This window comes from Zootoca vivipara, chromosome 8 (genome assembly GCF_963506605.1).
Source record: "Zootoca vivipara chromosome 8, rZooViv1.1, whole genome shotgun sequence".
NCBI classification, from domain to species: domain Eukaryota; kingdom Metazoa; phylum Chordata; class Lepidosauria; order Squamata; family Lacertidae; genus Zootoca; species Zootoca vivipara.
This window is the reverse complement of record NC_083283.1, coordinates 32,513,558-32,533,744: the sequence shown is the minus strand read 5'-3', so window position 1 is coordinate 32,533,744 and position 20,187 is coordinate 32,513,558. Positions and strand designations below refer to the sequence as shown.

Below are 20,187 nucleotides of genomic sequence, written 5' to 3'. Positions count from 1 at the left end.
CTGGGCTAGTCCCCAGCAAGCTTTCCCCAAACCAACACTACTTGTATTCAACCGAGTTTGAAATGATATGGAACTATTACCACCATGTTGTTGTTGTTTAGTCGTTTAGTCGTGTCCGACTCTTCATGACCCCATGGACCAGAGCACGCCAGCCACTCCTGTCTTGCACTGCCTCCCGCAGTTTGGTCAAACTCATGTTCGTAGCTTCGAGAACACTGTCCAACCATCTCATCCTCTGTCGTCCCCTTCTCCTAATGCCCTCAATCTTTCCCAACATCAGGGTCTTTTCCAGGGAGTCTTCTAGCTTTTATGCATCTTTGTACAACCCTAGTTTTGGGGCCAGCCCACCTGTGAGGCAAGGTGAGGCAACCCTCTCGAGCAACAGGATCCACAGGGCCAGCAGATCTGGCCTCCACTGTCCACTGTGCTGCCACAGTAGTAGCAACAGCTGCAACATGCTTCTTAGAGGCCAGATTTGCCACCTCCTTGGCAGCCCCCACAATGCCACCTCTAAAGAAGTTTCTTGGTGAACAGGAGGTACCACTGGTCTCCACCTACCCTTCTTCCTGTTACATATCTCCACACCCCACTTTTGGCACCCACCTTGGCTTCGTCTCAGGTGTCAAAATGCCCTGTCTAGTAGTCTGCGTTTTCTCCCCCCCCCCAAAAAAAGTGCTTAACATTTTTTTCTAAGTGGTATGCTTCAATATTTATTTAAAGAATTTATTACCTCAATTGATGAGATGTACAACAATTTTTAAAAGAAAAAAATCACCACAAATAAAAATAATTTAAAATAGTTCTGCTATTTCACAAAATAAGACTGTAGACATGCCATTATTTAGGCCTGTATACAGTAATTAAGAAATTCTAGTTAAGACAACACACAGTAGTTTGTATGTGAATAACTGCACTTTATTCATTTTGCTGAAAAACAGAATTAAGTAACTTGGTCAATTTTTATGAATTTACTCTCACTATGCTGAAGTACTCAAAATATCTTTTGCCAAGTAAAAAATACTGTGTTGACAATTTGGTGCTTCTTCAGAGGGAGGACACAAGAACATCAGCCTCACACTTATTTTTGCGTCCTATCTATAAACTGCTTTTCAATCTGAAGCTGAGAGAATTTTCATTTGCTGCAAAAGAAGAAGAAAATATTAAATAAGCTGGTATCTGAAAACATTACCATTTAAAACAAACTTTTTTTTGATGCAAGACATTAAGCATAAAGTGATTTACAAGCACAACTTTAATCTCGAATTTTTCTGTTAGTATATTGCAGCTTTCAAAGATTAGCAATTTGGGAATATGAATATTAAAAAAAAATCAGGAATCTGATTTTTTTTAAAAAAGCCCATTATATCTATTTGAATATCAGAGTGAGGCATTTAAGTATTTTGACAAGTTATCCTCTATTAAAGTTCCGAAATGCTGTTTTTCTAAATACAGTCATACCTCTAGATACGAATGCTGCGGGTTGCGTACAACACAGGTTACATACGTGCCAAACCTGGAAGTAACGGAACGGGTTACTTCCGGTTTCGGCGATTTGCGCATGCACAGAAGCGCTGAATCGTGCAGGGAGCATGTGCAGATTCTGTGCTTCAGGTTAAGTACTGCTCTGGATGCGTACGGGGCTACGAAACGGATCCCGTTTGCATCCAGAGGTCATAGGTGCCAAGTTCCGGATTGAAAAATCCGGGATCAGCAGTGCCGTGGCACCAGACGTCGCTTCTACGCAATTCTGGACCTGCGTAGAAGCGACTTCCGATGCCGCTGTGCCCATTTCCAAAATGTCCACAGCGCCAGAAGCCGCTTCTACACATGTCTGGAAGTGCATAGAAGCAACTTCCGGCGCTGTGGACATTTTGGAAATGGGCACAGCGGCATCGGAAGTCGCTTCTATGCATGTCCAGAAGTGCGCAGAAGCGACTTCCGGTGCCGGCGCAGCACCAGAAGAACATGGCCGCTGGCAGGAGCTTCGTAATCTGGGGGAATACGGGGTATTTTGCCATTTGGGACACCTGCGGGAAATGGTAAGAAAATACGGGGGGTTTCCCGAGGAAAACGGGGTATTTGGCAGCTATGCCAGAGGTACCACTGTAGCAGGAAGCTTAACATTTACAGTTCAGAGATGTTCTATAATTATTTATGATCCAGTGAATTCTCTTGGGCTTTGTTTTGATGCAGTACACCCATAACCTAAGACTGAGTTGCCAATGAAGGCAGCAGAGATGAAAAAGACAGCATTTCCCCCATTCCATTGCTGGGGCGAGGATTCCCTTGTAAGCACCCTTTTCCTTACTTGGGAGAGGAACAGTGCTGTGTTCTTTTGTGCGCAAGCGTATATATATATATGAGTTTAAGACTGCATATGGGTGTGTGTTTGAAACAGTGCTGTGTGCCAGCATGTGTGGTGAGGATGTGTGTGAATGCTGGGGAGCGAGGAAGTGTGCTTGTGCCATCTGTACGGGTGGCGTGTGTATGTGTGGCATGTGAGAACGCACTGACCACACCCACAGCTGGCATATGGCAAGGTGACTGGCAGTCAAAGTAACCCTTGGGCTGAATACAGTTAGCCACCCCTGATTTAAATAAATAAAATATTTGTGTCTACAGTACTGATCTATTAAAAATCTCTGTGCAGATCTAGGCCTCTGAATTCAAGCAAAAGAAAACCCATTTGGAAACAAAGAATTGTTGCATTAAAAACACCTTATTGGCATGATGCACGGCTATAGTATACAAGCATCCAATAGCACATTCCAGATCTATCTTCTGCCCACCCCTGGCTAAGACACAGAAAAATTCTGGAAAACTGGATCATAAACATGCTGCTGGAATACAACAGATGTGTGTTAAAGACAAAGCCACTTACCGGTACACACTTTCCCTTCTTTTTCTAGTTTCTTCAAGTGATGGCCGAGGTTAATCTCTGCAGCTCTATGCAAGTGTTCAGGTGTGTCCTAGAGAAAAAGAATTAAAAACATATGAATCACACGTTTAGGAAGCAGTCTTATACACACTATCTTTAAGGAAGTTCAACTGGGATGAAAAAAACACTGAGTCTTATTTCTGAGTTGAGCTGTATAAGGTTGAACTGTTAACTGGCAACACTGTTAAAATGGTATCTTGGTAATTTCATTTCAGTCAGGATTTTAAAAAGTCACACAAGCACACTAATGCCAAGTTAAAGAACAGAACAGAGCCAAACTCTGAACTAATTAAAGCACTCTTGGGGGTTTCCATCTTCTTGACAAACAGAAAAGTGGTATGATTGCAGTACCTATTCATATAATTATTCGCAGGGAAATAAAGAACTACTTAGGCTCACACAAGAAACTTGTGTTAGCCCAAGGTAATTTTTGACATTTATTAATATTATTATTATTTATGATATATTCATACTCCGCCTTTTTCCCTGACAAGGCAGCTTACAGGAAAACAACAACCAAGAACCACTAAAAACACAGGAAAAATCCATAATTAAAATGCAAGTAAACATTGATAGAATTAAAACTATATACAAATATAAAAAATGTTTAAAACATACCAATAATTATAATAAAACAGCACAACAACAGCCCTTTTATTAAAAGCAGTCAATTCCCCAAGGCCTGTTGGAACAATAAATACTTCACCTGCCAACAAGGACAGCAAGGAGGGAGCCAGTCTAGCTTCTTTAGGGAGGGAATTCCAAAGTCTGGGAGCAGCCACTGAGAAGGCCATTTCCCATACCAAATGTGCTTGTGAGGGTGGTAAGACCAAGAGATGGGCCTCCCTATAATGTCTCAAAACCTAGGCAGGTTTGTATGAGAGAACACGGTCTTTCAGATAGCTTGGACCTAAGCCGTGTCATTTCCAGTGTTTTGAATTGTGCCTGGAAACAGACCAGTAGCCAGTGAAGCTGCTGTAAGAAGGGAGTCATATCCTGCCTATAACCAGTCCCAGTCAACAATCTGGCTGCAGCTCTTTGACTCCATTGAAGTTCTGAGCACTTTTCAAAGCTAGCCCCACAAAGAGCACGCTAACAGTAATTCAAACAGGAAATAGCTAAGCATGTGTCACTCCTCTCCACACCAGATCATGAACTGCTATTTAAATATTTCTCTCAGTTTTAGAAGCAGTAAGCGATCCAGCACTGGGGAGATGGGCGGATATAAAGAACCAGACACAAACCTGAAGCCCCCTTGGACTCACAGAATAAATTATACCATTATTTGGATTTGGGCTATTGTCATTATAATTATACTCCAGCTTCCCACGCAATATCTGGTAAATCACATGTATTATTATTATTTTATATTACAGACTTGTGTGTGTTCATAGTATTAAGTACATTAGCGCCTTCATCATGTCAATGTTACTGTCCTCAAGCAGCCTGTGTGTGAGAGAGAGAGGAAAGAAAGAAAGAAAGAAAGAAAGAAAGAGAAAGAGAAAGAGAACTGTGCAAATGTATTCTTCCCATAATTATAGTTATCATATAAAAAACACAGCTGAGCTTCTGCTTTTCCTCCCTGGCCAACTGGTAGTGGTCAACAGACTATGGATTGCTTGATATTGTGTTACTGGGTTGTTGTTTTTATTTTGATTATATATATATATATTGTGGTTTTATATTTTGATTTTGTTCTGTGAACCGCCCTGAGACCTCCAGGTATAGGGTGGTAAGTAAGTAAACGGTCCTAGTTCATATGCTTTGTATGTGGAAAGTCCAAGTTTAACCCCTGGCATCTCCAGTTAGGACTGAGAAAAAACCCTGCCTAAAGGGTTTGTTGCGCCATTGTTGCTCCGTGTAGACAACCCTGAGTAAGATGGACCAACAATCTGAACTAGAGATGAGGCAGCTTCTATGTCACTAATATTTTTGCTGGTATATCAGCTCAGGAATTGCAATACACAATTGTATTACACAATTGTAATACCAGCATATTGTACAAATTGCATTCCCATGCTGCATCTTATATGCTTTTCCATATGTGACATATTCTTTATCGTTTAGCATTTTATATGTTTAAAATGCAAGAGTCTGAATATTTGCTTTTCCTGATGAGGGTCTGCCAAAATAATGTTAGTTCTGGGGGAAAAAAAAAGGAAATTTACTGAAATTCTTAATGTCCCAACAAAAACAAGAAAGTTTAGATACAGGACAGCTTCCCAATTTGCCTTGCTACAGTGAACATGTACTCATGTCAGTTTTTTTCCTTGTCATAGAAACTACAATGTTTGTGAACCATTCATTTTATTGTGACTGCTTCTACTAGCGCAATTAAACATCTTATCCTAATTCAAAAGTAGGAGCCAGCTAGACAGCTACCTTGTATACAATTTTCACAAGTTCCTCTATTGTAAGAGATTTCTCAGCATTCTCTTTCAAGACATTGAGGATCTGCTGTTCCCGTGCATTTCGGTGAGAAATGTACTCCTGAATTTTAGCTCTTGCCCCTTTTACTACTGGGCCATGTCCTGTAAGGGGAAAAAGTGGTTAATATAGAAAAAACTACAACAACAATACTTGTTTACAATCTCTACTTCTGCTGCAGTATTTGTTATCATGATGTTCAAAGCAAGTGGCATAGCTGCCACGTATGGTTCCAGTATCTTATGATTTTGCCGCATGTCTGCACCAGTAAGTTCAGAGGTATTATTACTTTCTCACCCTAGCAGTTGCATTAGATCACCACAACACTAAAAGTTTGAAACAAAAACTTTTTGAAACAAAAAAAACCAAAACAGTTTAAGAGCAAAGCCAGTTAGTAATATTATGTTAATATTACTATGATTTCCAGTTCGGGTGTCATCAGACAAAGACATACTCAGAGCAGACTCACTGAAACCATGTCTATTGATCTCAACAGGCCTACTTCCGAGTTCATCAGATACCACCCCATACCTTTAACATCTCTTCTATAGTCACTTTTAAGCACTGAATTCTGAATACAGTTAGGTCAAATGTGAAGAAAAATGTTGGCCCTCTAGTGGCCAAAGGACTTTTCACAACTCAGACTATTAGTACAGTGGAACCTCGGTTTATGAACACCTCGGTTTATGAATTTTCGGTTTATGAACGCCGTGGACCCATCTGGAACAGATTAATTCATTTTCCATTACTTTCAATGGGAAAGTTCGCTTCAGTTTATGAACGCTTCAGTTTATGAACAGACTTCCGGAACCAATTACACCCATGTTTCAGTTTATGAACGCTTCAGTTTAAGTACTCCGCGGACCCATCTGGAACGGATTAATCCACTTTCCATTACTTTCAATGGGAAAGTTCGCTTCAGTTTATGAACGCTTCAGTTTAAGTACCCCGCGGACCATCTGGAACGGATTAATCCACTTTCCATTACTTTCAATGGGAAAGTTCGCTTCAGTTTATGAACGCTTCAGTTTATGAACAGACTTCCGGAACCAATTGTGTTCATAAACCGAGGTACCACTGTACACACCTACCCTAGGAAATGGTCATGTGCTATCTATGTATGTGGCAATTTGCAAAGAACAGGTACAGCCAATTCCTACCTCAATTGACTTATAAACTAAAATAGACACTGAGAGACAACAGAAGAAGCGAGGGGGGGGGGGTAGCAGAGGTATCAGTAGGTTGAGGAACAGTATGTGATTACTTAAATTGCACATATTTTGGCTTAGTTATATAGTGTGAGGCTTCCTGCAAGAGGTGAATCTCAAGGACGGACTTAAGGGAAGTGATTGCACAAAGGTATTCTGGGAGGCAGTTCTAGTCATAAGGGGTATCAAAGGAAAAGGACAAAGTAGTTGCAGAGAGCAGGAGCTCTCTAGACAGCTGAAGGTATCAGGCATCTGGTTGGCCACTAAGAGAACAGGATGCTTGGCCTGATCCAGCAGGCTCTTCTTTTGTTCAGTATGACATTTTGTCATCAGTAATTTGAGCACTGCAGAGATTCTAATGGTAGATGTTAGCCAACAAAAAAGTTATCAAAACACACCGAATCAGTCTGTGTCCATACGTTTTATTCAACAAGGATTAACAGAGAGATGGCACCACAATGCATCTTCTCCTTTTGGCAGTTATATTTTATGTATCCTCTCAATAATTTTCAGTAGATTCTAGGAAACTATGGGCGGTATCCAACAAAGTAGTTGGGTATCCAAGAGTGTTGGGGAGAAACCCAGAACAAATTTAGGGAATGAGAGGAGAGGGAATGCACAGCCAGAAGCCCTTGTGCCAATGGGACTATTTCACTGCATACTGCCCTAAATGATAAGGGCAATAAGGCCCATAAATCAAGGATGCACTCTGGCAACATACAAGCCTTAAAAAACAACAACAAATGTAGTGCAAGTTCAGACTGCAATTTCAGCTTATTATGAACAGGAAAGCTGATGCATCACAAAACACATTGTAAACAGGATTCAAGAGACACAGGAGACCTTCTCTATGCTTGCTGTAACCTGCCATGAAAGGACAACAACCGACAGAAGGATCAGAGGGTCCTGGTGATGAAGAGCAACTCATTAGGGATTTTGAACAGCAGTTCTAGCCATAAGAACTGTACCAGAGGAGGTCAAGAAGTGATGTGTTATGAATTCAGGTCAAATGTGGAACTAACCAGGGTAAATTAAATCAGCTTTCACTTCCAGTAGCTTTCCCAACGATTTCATGTAATCATAAAGGTCTTCAAACACTGCTGTTCCTTCTCCTAAAATGCAGTCACCAGAAAATATAGCATTTTCTTCTAGGAGATGTAAAGCCATGTGGTCATCTGTATGTCCAGGGGTATATAATACCCTGCAGATTGACAAAAAAAAAAAGATTATTAAACTCATACCTGACCTTTCCGTAATAGAGCCCTCATGGCATCTGACAACAAATACAAATACATATAAAAAGCATGAAATATATGAAGCTTTAAGAATCTGTGGTAGAGTTAAAACCACTTGAATAAGGCAAAGGCCTGTCTAAATATAAATTTTCATTTGTCTTTGGAAGATTCACAGAGACAGGCTTGTGTTCCTGCTAAAGGCACTTGTGATGTTTGTGGGACTTGGAAAAGCAGCCTTCCTGAAGATCCAAGAACCCAGACAGGTTTGGGTCCAATAGAAACCCACAGATACACACAACTTTCCAAAATATATAGTAGATAATACCATGATAAAATACATAATTGCGCCAAAATTAAAAATCTTGCACATGAAAGAGAAAATCTTCATACAGTGGTCAATGTGCAAAAGTTATCAGTTACCTCAGAGTAGCTCCCTCTGTCTTTAAAAGATCTCCATCTCTAAGGTAGGTATATTTTTGCTTTCCTTCTCCTATTATTTCTTCAGAGTGTGGGTTACGTGGAAGTTTGCTTATGCAGTACTCAGTAGCTAGTTTTGAAAAGAAATATGGCATTAAATATGTTTCAGCAGCAGCTTAATCACACATTTAAAAATTCCTGAAAAATTACAGTATCTTAGTTTTTAAACACAAAAATAAAAAAGCAGCATTACTTTATTTTACATGTTGTAACGTTGCTCCCCAAAGTGCATACTGACATTGTTTTACAGATGTTTGTCATACAAATTGCTCTTAAAACATGAATGAAATGATTCTGGAGTGAAATAAGGATAAAGTGTGCACCAGCGAATGCTTATAGGAGGAAAGGCAAATGAGTCATAGGACTTGGGCCAGCATTAGCACAAGGCAATGGGCTGATCCAGCTATGAGACATGACTGCTTTTGTTTAGATGCTTGGGCCAATAACCCAAAGCCTGGTGTGTTTAGGAGACTATTGCTCTCTTTAATGGAAAGGCAAACTGCTTCATCTCCCAGTGGTGCATGTTCTGTAGCTTCCTGCTGAAAGCCTGTAACTTTTCATATCACTCAGTCCCCTCCAGACTGGGGCTGGTTTTTGCAGGTGTATTCTGTAACACGTCATTGACTCAATCATAGTGCGTCAGTGGTGGATTTACACTGTTTCATCCACACAACATTCCAATTTGCTAGTAGTTCTGCAATGCTTCCCCAACACATAATTGCTGTCTGGAGGGACACTCTTGCACGACAGCAGAACAAACACTAGAATAGGCTTTTGGCAGGAATCTACAGGACATACTGTGAAGCAGTTTGACCACCCCAAAACTTTTGCAGAAGCAAACAGTACTGAAAGCAGGATTGCATAAAACTATCCGGGTACCATCATGAACTAAGATCATGAATGCACAACAGAAAGAGCATCTGGAGAGGCCCCAAATGTTCCCCACAGATGGCAATAATGCAGTAACGCTTGGGAACCATTGAAGAACTCCTAATGGAATTATGTGTGGACAGTCCAGTACAGATCTACTACTAATGCACTATGACTGTGTCAATGACATATTGCAAAAAGACACCTGCAAAAAACTCCACCAATCTGGAAGAGCCCTTGCCCTCCATGTACCCACACTGTCTCTTAGTTTTTCTTATTCCTCTGCAGGTTAGGGGTAATGCTAAAACTAATGGCAACTTGGCCATAATGACCAAGCAATGCCCTGCCAACAAGCTGCCCTATACACTTTACATTTGGGTTGAAAAGAATGGCATACATTTAGTAGTGATGGGTTGACAGATAAAGGATGTAGACGCACACACATTTAGTTGCCCAGGGCAACTGTCTATATCATTATGATGCTAACAAGAGAAACAGTTTTTATGAGTAAGCATGCAAAGAAATGGCTTTGCAAGAGGTCTGGCCAATTTAAAATGTGTAAGTTAAATTTCCTGACTTTATAAGCATAGCAAAGCAGTCTTGTTTTCACTTCATGAACTGTTTCCCATGAAGGTATCTGAAGAAGTGTGCATGCACACGAAAGCTCATACCAAAATAAAAACTTAGTTGGTCTTTAAGGTGCTACTGAAGGAATTTTTTTATTTTGTTTCCCATGAAACATACTGAAACGATTAACAATAAAACATTAACAATAAACACATACAGTTAAACCTCGGAACTCGAACGACTCTGTTGCCGAACGTTTCAGTCCCCGAATGCCGAAAACCCAGAACTATTCCAGTTTTCAAACGATCATCGGAATTCGAACGTCCAGTGCGGCTTCCGTTTGAGTGCAATAAGTTATTGCAACCAATTGGAAGCTGCACCTCAAAACTCAAACGTTTAAAAAAAAAAAACTCAAACGTTTCAGAAGTCGAACGGTGTTCTGGAACAGATTACATTCGAGTTCCGAGGTTTGACTGTATTAAAAAAACAATTTCAAATAGCTACACAGACTAATGTACTTTATAATGCAAAAACAGTTACCTTGCTGGTTTTACTTATACTGTAGCTAACTGGCCTCTGAGGTAAACAATCAACTATGTAGAAGTTAGTTGCCAGCATTCAGTGTTTACCAGCAAGTATTTTATTAGACATTGGTATACAATCCTTTAAATGTTCCTTCTACTTTATCTTTCTGCTATTTCACAGACTCACTCCATTGTCAGATTAATGTATTGAAAAACAGCTTGGATACATTTTGTATAAAAAACAGAATACAGACACTTTAGACAACAACAAAAATAATGAAACTGCTTACTAGTGGGAAAGTTTTTACAAATATCAGATATGCCTCCTGTGTGATCATGGTGCCAGTGTGTTACTAAGATTTCCTGGATTGAGATGCTGAATTCGTTGAACACTTGTTTCAAACAGCCAATATATTCAGGGACTGCTGGTTCTCCTGTATCAATAAGGATCCTTCTATAATAAAGACAGAATTGCACCCCCCCCAAAAGACACACATAACTGGAAAAGTCAAAGCACAATTAATAGAAAAATAAGGGTGGATCCTAGAACAAAATGTCTGTGACATGGAAAGCAACATTTTCTTACTCCAGAACATCACAGCATCCTTTACACAAGTGGTAATCCTGATGGATAATTTCTCAAAAAAAGAGGAAAGGTTCCTCCTTCTCACTAGGTAGGTCTTCTGCGTTTTTCACAACACCTGCAGCTACTTTACATGGAATAACACCCTTTATCTCAGTCCTCAGTGCATCTTGGCTGCAAGTCCTGAAATACCTTCTCCCTGCCCTGCAGGCCTTTTCTCACCTGCCCTGGGAAGGCAGGGCCCAGACTGCCTCCAGCTACCAAAGATGAGGCTGCTGACCAGACTCTTGGGCTGCGGTGTTGTTTGGGTGGTTTTTTTTGCGGGTGTGTGTTGTTACTCTGTTGTGGTTTTTTTGTATCTTTATTTTAGATCTTGTCCTGGTTAATGTGGAAACTGTTCAGTTTGGTGGAATATTTTTTAATGTTTTGTTTGTTTATGACCACTTTTGTTATGTTGTAGTTATGCATTCTTTTCACGTTGAAAGCCACCACCTCGATCATGGTTTGAACTGTGGAAAGGCAGCATACAAATAAAATGATGCCTGTCAGTATCCACTGATTGGCAGCAACAGCCGCTCTCCAGAGATCCCATTGCGGATCTTTCCTAATCCTACCTGGAGATGTCTGAGGTTTGAACCTTGGAACTTCTGCAGGCAGTGTATGCGCCGTACCAACTGAACTCGTGAAACATGGGGGGCTCACTACATAAATGTGTGTGTGTGTGTGTGTTTATGTATGCGCTCACAAAGGTATGTATGTGCGGGTGGCACTGTGCTCTAAACCAGAGCCTCTTGGCCTTGCTGATCAGAAGGTTAGCGGTTCGATTCCCCGCAACAGCGTGAGCTCCCGTTGCTCTGTCCCAGCTCCTGCCAATCTAGCAGTTCAAAGTAGATACAGTAAATAGGTACCGCTGCAGTGGGAAGGTAAACTGTTTCTGTGCGCTCTGGTTTCCGTCATGGTGTCCCGATCCCATTGCGCCAGAAGTGGTTTAGTCATGCTAGCCGCATGACCTGGAAAGCTGTTTGTGGACAAACACCGGCTCCTTCGGCCTGAAGCGAGATGAGCGCTGCACCCCATAGTTGCCTTTGACTGGACTTAACCGTCCAGGGGTCCTTCCTTTACCTTTTTACCTTATGCGCGCGCACACACACACAGGTATATGTATAGATACACACACATGCCTCACCAGAGGAAGAATCCCCACCTGTTGAATTTCTGCCTGCCTATGCAGCTATTACGGGCAAAGGAAGCCCTGCCCATGAAACAGTTATCTGAAGCCAGCTCCAAATCGCTCCTTTAGCACCAGGGTAAAGGGTTAAAGGTGAACTACAAGCCACGGGGCTGCTACGTACCTGGGACCGGTCCCTACCAGGTAGGTGTTGGTGCCCTGCAAGGTCATCGGCCCCGGGTTGCAGCCCAGCACGCGGACCACCCGCGACGACAGCCTCTCCACCCGCGGCAGCACAGACACCATCTTCGCGGCGGCTGAGCGGCGGTAACATAGAGATAGGAATTCCTACAGAGGGACTACCACTGGAGAAGCAGCTTCCTGGTTACCTCCGACACTACTTCCCACCTGCCTCCCTGGGCAGGAGTGAGAGGTTATAAGAAGCCCCTGGGTTTTAGGGTAGCTGTGATGGGTGTGTGTGTGTCTAACGCTCAGAAAAAAACAAAACAAAAAGCAGCTGCATGTTCATGCGCTTTCAAAACGCAGGCTTTCTTACGTACGAACCTCGTTTTCCTCCGAAAGAGTTTGAGCGTTTTAGAGATCGCAGCTAATATCGCCATATATACTTGGAGAGCGGGGAGATGCGGCGGAGACAAAGTGGCTTTTGACAGCCCCTGCAGTGTAGGGCAGCATATATTGTAGGTTAGAGGTTGGGCTGGTTTGGTTTTTCATCCAAAAGTCGCTGACACAAAAGTCTTCTCAGAGCGCAGGAAAGATCAGGCGAGCAACGTCCCGCGCGGAATAAGACGACCTATGTTGGAGCACGAATCCTATCTTCTTTGTTGTTTCCATTCGTGAGGGGAAGAAGAGAGGGGAGATGATGACAGGTACCGCTAAAAAATCCTAATTTTTCCTGTCACTTCAGTTCTGACGGTGAACAAAAATGGCGTCGGAAACTAACCCGGAAGCTGGCCACTCCGTGTGAGTCTAGAACTCGAGTCCCCGCAAAAAACGCTTCCCCCAGCGGGGTTTGTTTACAGTCACACGCTTGACAGAACTGGGCGTTCAAAGTAACGCACTGGATTTAACTGCGTACAGTTAGCATAGGGCATTTTTAAATTTATTTTTGCCCATTTCCTTAAATGTGCCTCTCTTCCTCCCCTCTCCTCTCCCAAGAAAAATACATAACGCTGCTCCACTGAACCGGGAAAGGAAGGAAAAATACGATTACACTTAAATTACTCCAGAATTAATTTCTGGAGATTTAGCTGTAGCAAAACAGCAAGGAGTGCGGTGGCACCTCAAAGACTTAAGACTCGTTGTTGTTTTTCCATTGTTGGTGATTTCAGGTTTTGCCCTGGGAATGTTTCTAAATCTAGGAACAAATTAACTTTTCCAGAGTGAACAACGGACTTTGCTTAGGAAAGGGTTGAAAGCTGCTTTAATATTGACAGAAGTGTATTTCACTAATGAGCTGCTGGAAAAGGCCACACATTTTTTGTGTGTGAACCAAAGCTGTTCTTGATGAAACCGACAAAATAAGACTAAACAAGTCCCAGCAGGGTCAGGGTCTGGATGGGTGAGCATATGAAACCACATTTATTCTGCCTTAGCTTCCACAACTGAAGAAAGGCGGACTATAAATGTAATAAACCAACCAACTAGTTAGCCAACAAACAACTTCCTAGGGGCCCAAGTTGGATAGCAACAATGAAGAAAACCCATTTGGTTGTTAAAAAGAAAGCAACACAAAGTGCACGGGTGGTGAGCTGCCTGCTGCCATTGACAATAGTAATGAATAATGCTACCGGTCAATTTCGAGAGTAGCCCCATTATCTTCACTAACAGTGAATGATGTATTCCGGCTGTCACCAGTGACAAAGCCTTGTCTCTTGTACAGTATATATTTCTCTGAGTGGGTGGAACAGCCACCACATACATATAAAATGCTGTGATACCACTTTAAATAGTGGTATCTCCCAAAGAATTCTGGGGGCTGTAGTTTGTTATAAGTGCTGTTAGGAGAAAACCCACCTTCCCCTCACAGAGCTACAATTTTCAGAGTAGGTTATGAATCCCTCTTCCCAGTGTTATATGAATTCTAAGGTCTTATATACAGTATATAAAATAAATGTTCATAAATGTACAAGGCAAACACATGCATACGTATATAAACCATGTGTCTGAAATAGTACCGGAGAACAATCCTGAAGCCATTTTGACTCTCCCAAGTGGACCTCAAATATTTCTCTGCAAGGAGGAAGGAAATAGGAAAAGCTTTCCAATTATCTTTGGACTGTAGAGGCTTACACCTCCCTGTAAATACAGTCTGGCAAGCTGAGCACACTATGATATGTGTAACAGATTCAGGAACTAAGTATTTACCATCTCAAAGGAATGGCCAGGATACCCAGAAAAGGCAACCAATAAGGCATTTTCAGGTATCCTGGCAGAAAGGAGAGAAGCAACACACTCAAATTTCTGCTGGGGACCACCTCTTTCTGTGATGTATGTATGATGTTTTGGGGGGTGGTCCTGAGCTACAGGGGAGGCAATTTCAAAAGTCTATATAAGAGCTTGCACACCAATGTTCTGGGTTCCTCTCCTCCCACCCTGCGTCGGGGGAGTGGGGGACCCTGTTGCAACAGTTTAATAAAGATCATGCTTACTAGCTGCTTTGCTTCTCAATATTATCTGGGTGGCCTCTGTTATTTTCTCCTACTTACAGAGAACCTACATAAGGACTCTATACGGACTCTTGTTGTTCAGTTGTTTAGTTGTGTCCGACTCTTTGTGACTCCATGGACCAGAGCATGCTAGGCACTCCTGTCTTCCACTACCTCCCGCAGTTTGCTCAGACTCATGTTCGTAGCTTTGAGAGCACTGTCCAACCATCTCATCCTCTGTCGTCCCCTTCTCCTTGTGCCCTCAATCTTTCCCAACATCAGGGTCTTTTCCAGAGAGTCTTCTCTTCTCATGAGGTGGCCAAAGTATTGGAGCCTCAGCTTCACGATCTGTCCTTCCAGTGAGCACTCCGGGTTGATTTCCTTCAGAATGGATAGGTTTGATCTTCTTGCAGTCCATGGGACTCTCAAAAGTCTCCTCCAGCACCATAATTCAAAAGCATCAATTCTTTGGCGACCAGCCTTCTTTATGGTCCAGCTCTCCCTTCCATTCATCACTACTGGGAAAACCATAGCTTTAACTATACGGACCTTTGTCAACAAGGTGAAGTCTCTGCTTTTTAAGATGCTGTCTAGATTTGTCATTGCTTTTCTCCCAAGAAGCAGGCGTCTTTTAATTTCATGACTACTGTCACCATCTGCAGTGATCATGGAACCCAAGAAAGTAAAATCTCTCACTGCCTCCATTTCTTCCCCTTCTATTTGCCAGGAGGTGATGGGACCAGTGGCCATGATCTTAGTTTTATAGGGCTCTTAGATACCCTATAAGGGAAAGGTTGGTATTTTTCTTATAACACCAGGTAACTCTGAACATTGTAGCTCTGGGAGTATTGGGGTGTATTAATTCACAAAATAGGCTTGTGATAGCCCAATTGTATTTTTGGCACACCCACACACCGCATATTAAACACAGAGCATGGGGAATAAATTGTATCAGTGCTGGACTGATTTTAGGCAGTCCTCCCCCCATAAAGCTCAACAACTCTGACAATGGGTAGATCACTGCCGGTATTTTTTTATTCTGGGAGTAGATTGTAGTCTCTTGGGAGTTGGATGTGCCTATTGTAGACTCTTTTTAAAAATAAAAATGGCTGCTAAGTCATATTTGGTCTGCAGATGGCAGACATAACAAAATTGGTGCAAAATGATGATGTAGCTAATATGGTGTGTTCTCAAAACAGGGTGCAGCAACTTCAGAGCTTATTTCCACATACAATCCTGAGCAAAGTTATGTTATTCAACTCCCATTGAGACTGATAGGACTGAAGCATCCTTTTAACTACACAATAAAGGTAAAGGGACCCCTGGCCATTAGGTCCAGTTGTGACCGACTCCGGGGTTGCGGCGCTCATCTTGCGTTATTGGCCGAGGGAGCCGGCGCACAGCTTCCGGGTCATGTGGCCAGCATGACAAAGCTGCTTCTGGCGAACCAGAGCAGCACACAGAAACACTGTTTACCTTCCCGCTGTAACCTATACGGTATCTACTTGCACTTTGACGTGCTTTCGAACTGCTAGGTTGGCAGGAGCAGGGACCGAACAACGGGAGCTCACCCCGTCGCAGGGATTCGAACCAACGGCCTTCTGATCAGCAAGCCGTAGGCTCAGTGGTTTAACCCACAGCGCCACCTGTGTCCCTACACAGTAGATTGTAGTCATTTGTTTTAAGACACGTTGGACACTTCTCCCGCCTTTGCATGCAAACAGTTGTCAGCTGAAACCCTGGCGGTATTTCTGAAGTGTTAGCAATTTTGTCAGCTCAGCTAGAGTGGTTAAAGTCAAATTCCTTTTCTCCGATTTTTTAGTTTAAAGCATACTTCTGTATTTTTATTCAAAACATACTGAAGATGGTTTACTTTTTTGGGGGGGGAATAAAACGACTCTGAGAGACCCCCAAGAAGTAATATATTAGCTTTTCTTAGACTGCACAGCAGCAGAGCTTTCTCCCACTACCACAGGGGGAAATCCAATGTGGCTAGATGTCTTTTTGTGTGTTGATTTGCTTTGACTCCCAACACCCAGTGATGCTCAGACAGTAGTACTGGTGCCCCCAAATGCTGGTGCTGTGCAGAAGGCCTCCTAACCAATCTCTCCTCTAGGTCCACCTAGTAGCAGCCTGCAGGACAGGACAGGGCCAAGGCTGGAGGAAAGTGAAGGTGGAGGGCAAAGGTTGGAGGGTGCCATTTGCTATACATATGTACACACTTGCGCAATAATGTTGCCTAAGGCAGGAATTATTGTCTGTTCTATCTGCACATGCAGGTGGGCATGTTTACGAAGCAGTGTGCATGTTCTCAACTCCCCTCCCCTCAATCAGTCTATGCAGGCCTCCTAAGCACTGGCAGAACTGATGTGTCTTTTTATATATACCAGAAGTCTGATAGGGCGAGCAGCACAGCCCTGCAACTTCACTAAGTCAATAGGAGGTGACCTAAGAAAACATTATCTGTGTACACATGGCAGCAGGGCAGTCTTGAGCAGGTCGCAGCATGGCTTTGCCGCGCAGCACCCTGCCTACCGACCCAGCGCCCTGGCACCCCGCACCACCAGGACTCTACCTAGAGCCGGCCCTGCATGGCAGCAGCAAGCACCTGAGAAGTGTATTCTTAGCACAAAATAGATTAAAACTGTTACTGCTTTAGATTAAGTAATAGTGTGGGACAGGGGGGACACTGGGATGACACTCTGTTTACAGCACCCCCCCCCAAATGCACCTGCATCTAGACCTGAATACACATTATCATTTAGTGTGTACACACACCCATTGTTGATGGAGAAAATTGGCAAAAGGAGCATTCCAAACTGCAACATTTTGTTGCAGGACTCTTTTATTCCCTCTGCCTCTGATGTTGAGGTTATGAACTCTGTTGATTATGTATGCAGACCACCAATGCACAAGTGGGAGGATTGAGCAGGAACCCCGAGGTTTGCAGAAGTACAGAAGAAAAATTATAAAAGAAAAACTCTTAAGCAGGAGTGGGCGGGGAATCCAAAACTGTCCAATCAGGAGAATTAAGCATGCTCAGAAGTTATGGAATGATGATCCACTCTTGGGATCCACTCTTGGGAAATGGAATGGAGTGAACAGAATCCTGAAGTGAGAGGATTCTACACAGCAACACTTTGTTGCAGGTACCACTTGTCATCACCATTAAATACACAGAGCTTGTTATTTAAGCATGTGGTACAAAGCAGGCAAACAAAGGATTCATTTTTGTATCTTGCAGGGATTTAAGAAAGTGGTCACAGATGATTTTTTTTAAAAAAAATGATTAATTTATTTTTTTAAAAGGTTGACTCAGTCAAAGCAATGACAGTCCACGTAGCTAGAGTATTATTAATCGAATCACATGGCCTAGAGGAGATGGGCGTTTCAGTTTTCATTCTTTCCCACACCCTTTACCTTTTCCTGGTTGTAGATTGCAAAGTATCACAGTTCAACTGTATAAACATCCAGACTTTCAAGGCACCTCTCTCTATGGATTTGCTACTGGAATGTTTATTTATCTGGCAAGTTTTAAGGTAAGTCTTCTTTATGAGAGGATTGTTGCCTGTAGTTAAAAAAATCTAGGTGATCATATTCTACATCGCCTACAGTCTGAATGAATGAATTTACTTTATTCGGTCACAGACCAGCATAAGCAAAACATTTAAAGAAATAGCATAACAATATGAATCTAAGCAAATAATTATTAAATAAATAGGGGCAAAAACCAACTGTAGATTAAACATATACATAAAATACTTGGTTAAGCATAAATAATTGGTGGGTAAAACTAATAAGAGGGATTAAAAAGGACTTATTAAACAGTTATATGGGATGAGGCTTCAGTGATACAGATCATCTACAGTCTTACAATGACAACCCGGAAGCCAACCAAAGTAGATGTGTCCTGTTTACTTCAGTGGTTATAAGGCAGGGAAACAAACAAGTATTACTGTGGGTTCCAGAGCTGTTCAGTTCTGGTTTGCTGTCAAGAAGTCTATCAAAGGATGTCTGTTTCCCTAGATCTTGGAAGAAAAACTAGAGGGATTTTTTTTGGGTCTAGAATAATAAGGGATATGTTTCTTCATGTTGATTCTCATTAAATGCTCTCAACGTTATTGAAGATGTTATTGTAGGTGAGAGATGAAAAATTGACACTGAAGGCATTTTCAGTTTGTTTCATTATCTGCATTTCTGTCATGCTTATGTCAAACTTACGTTGGGTAGAAATAAAACACATTCAGTTTAAAAATTCCCAATTCCCACTTTCTGTTCCACATAACACACACACACACACACACACACACACACACACACACACACACACAAAAGAGGTGCTTATCTGGGAGTAAGGCTCTTTGAATAATAGTTACAGGTAGATAGCCGTGTTGCTCTGACGTAGTCAAAACAAAATAAAAAAATCCCTTCCAGTAGTAGCACCTTAAAGACCAACTAAGTTTGTCATTGGTATGAGCTTTCGTGTGCATGCACACTTATATTAGGCTTACTTCTGAGTAGAAAAGGTTAGCATTGCACAAGTGCCTGAAGGAACTGGTTATGTCTCTTTGAAGAGATTAAACAGCAATTGTTTGCCCCTGAACCACACAGACTGCAATTGTCTGCAGGGGTGTTTGTGACTATTGTTTATCAGCATCCAAAGCCCTAATTTAAATTGCTGGGATACTGGGATTCTTGCTGAAGCACATACAATTAACATTTAGCTGTGTGGATGGCAGTTGTCCGAATGCCATAGGTGACTGTCAGATGCCATGGACACTATGACGCAATTGCAAGCACCTTCAACCGTCTACCTGTGGCATTTTAAATGGCTTGTTAAATTGTTCTTCTTTTGGGACTTCCCCCTTCTTCTTTTTTCCTCAGAGACCACCCTCTCAATCCTTTATCTACAAACATATTACCATATCTTGTGCCTTCTCACAATGCCAGCCTTTCACCCTTTTAAAATGTAATGGGTATTGCTCCATATGGTTATCACTACCAATGAGCCATAAAAACAGCACATTGCTGCGCAGGAAAGGATTTCCCCCTGGAAAGGGTCTCAGAGTTAAATTAAGCGAAATGCTTCGGAAAAGAGTGGCCAATCTTCTGACAAATGTGCCAGCGATTGGGTGCAAAGTACAAGATAAACATGCCATTGAGGCGTGCAGAGGGAGGAGAGGAAGTAGAAGTCCTGTTACACCAGCAGAACTCTGCTCACACAGCATTGGATATAATACTTTGTTTCAGATGTGTCTTCTTCCCATCCCAATCCCCTAAGAGAGAACAGGGAGTGTCTGCCCTAAAATGCTGCCTTTCATCTTTACTTTTTTGACATACCTATATTAAAAACAAGCAACAAAAAACAACAACAAACATGTTCCCTATTAATGTCTTTTAAATCATTTGGAAAGGCTTTTATGGATTAATCTATCTGATTAGTAGCTTAGGGCTGCAATCTTATGCACAGTTATCTGGGGGTAAGCTCATTGATCACTGCAGATGGTGACAGCAGTCACAAAAT

The 20,187-nt window shown here is 42.1% G+C and overlaps 2 protein-coding genes across 3 annotated transcripts in view; one reads left to right on the top strand and one right to left on the bottom strand.

Annotated features, from left to right (window-relative positions):
- XKR9 (XK related 9) overlaps nt 1-20,187 on the top strand; it is a 34,088-nt gene that overhangs the window by 758 nt on the left and 13,143 nt on the right. The window contains exon 1 of one of the 2 annotated variants that reach the window (XM_035126018.2): nt 18,112-18,202. The exons of the other annotated variant lie outside the window; for it this stretch is intronic. The gene's annotated coding sequence lies outside the window, so the exon portion shown is untranslated. Of the gene's footprint in view, nt 1-18,111; nt 18,203-20,187 lie in introns of those variants that run through there. 2 annotated transcript variants of the gene reach the window in all.
- On the bottom strand, nt 894-12,338 carry LACTB2 (lactamase beta 2). The gene is made up of 7 exons (XM_035126069.2): nt 12,182-12,338; nt 10,537-10,700; nt 8,229-8,355; nt 7,596-7,774; nt 5,321-5,469; nt 2,882-2,969; nt 894-1,139 (listed from the first exon to the last, which is right to left on the bottom strand). Exons 1-7 carry the CDS (start codon nt 12,301-12,303, stop codon nt 1,096-1,098), a joined length of 873 nt encoding a protein of 290 aa, XP_034981960.1. The 5' UTR covers nt 12,304-12,338; the 3' UTR covers nt 894-1,095.

Excerpts from the sequence above, each read along its gene's own strand:
- LACTB2 (XM_035126069.2), bottom strand. The coding sequence starts at position 12,303 with ATGGTGTCTGTGCTGCCGCGGGTGGAGAGGCTGTCGTCGCGGGTGGTC. Across the intron at positions 10,701-12,181 it reads CTGGTAGGGACCGGTCCCAG|AAGGATCCTTATTGATACAG; the intron begins GTACGTAGCAGC and ends TCTTTATTATAG. Across the intron at positions 5,470-7,595 it reads AGCTGATTTAATTTACCCTG|GACATGGCCCAGTAGTAAAA; the intron begins GTTAGTTCCACA and ends TTCCCCTTACAG.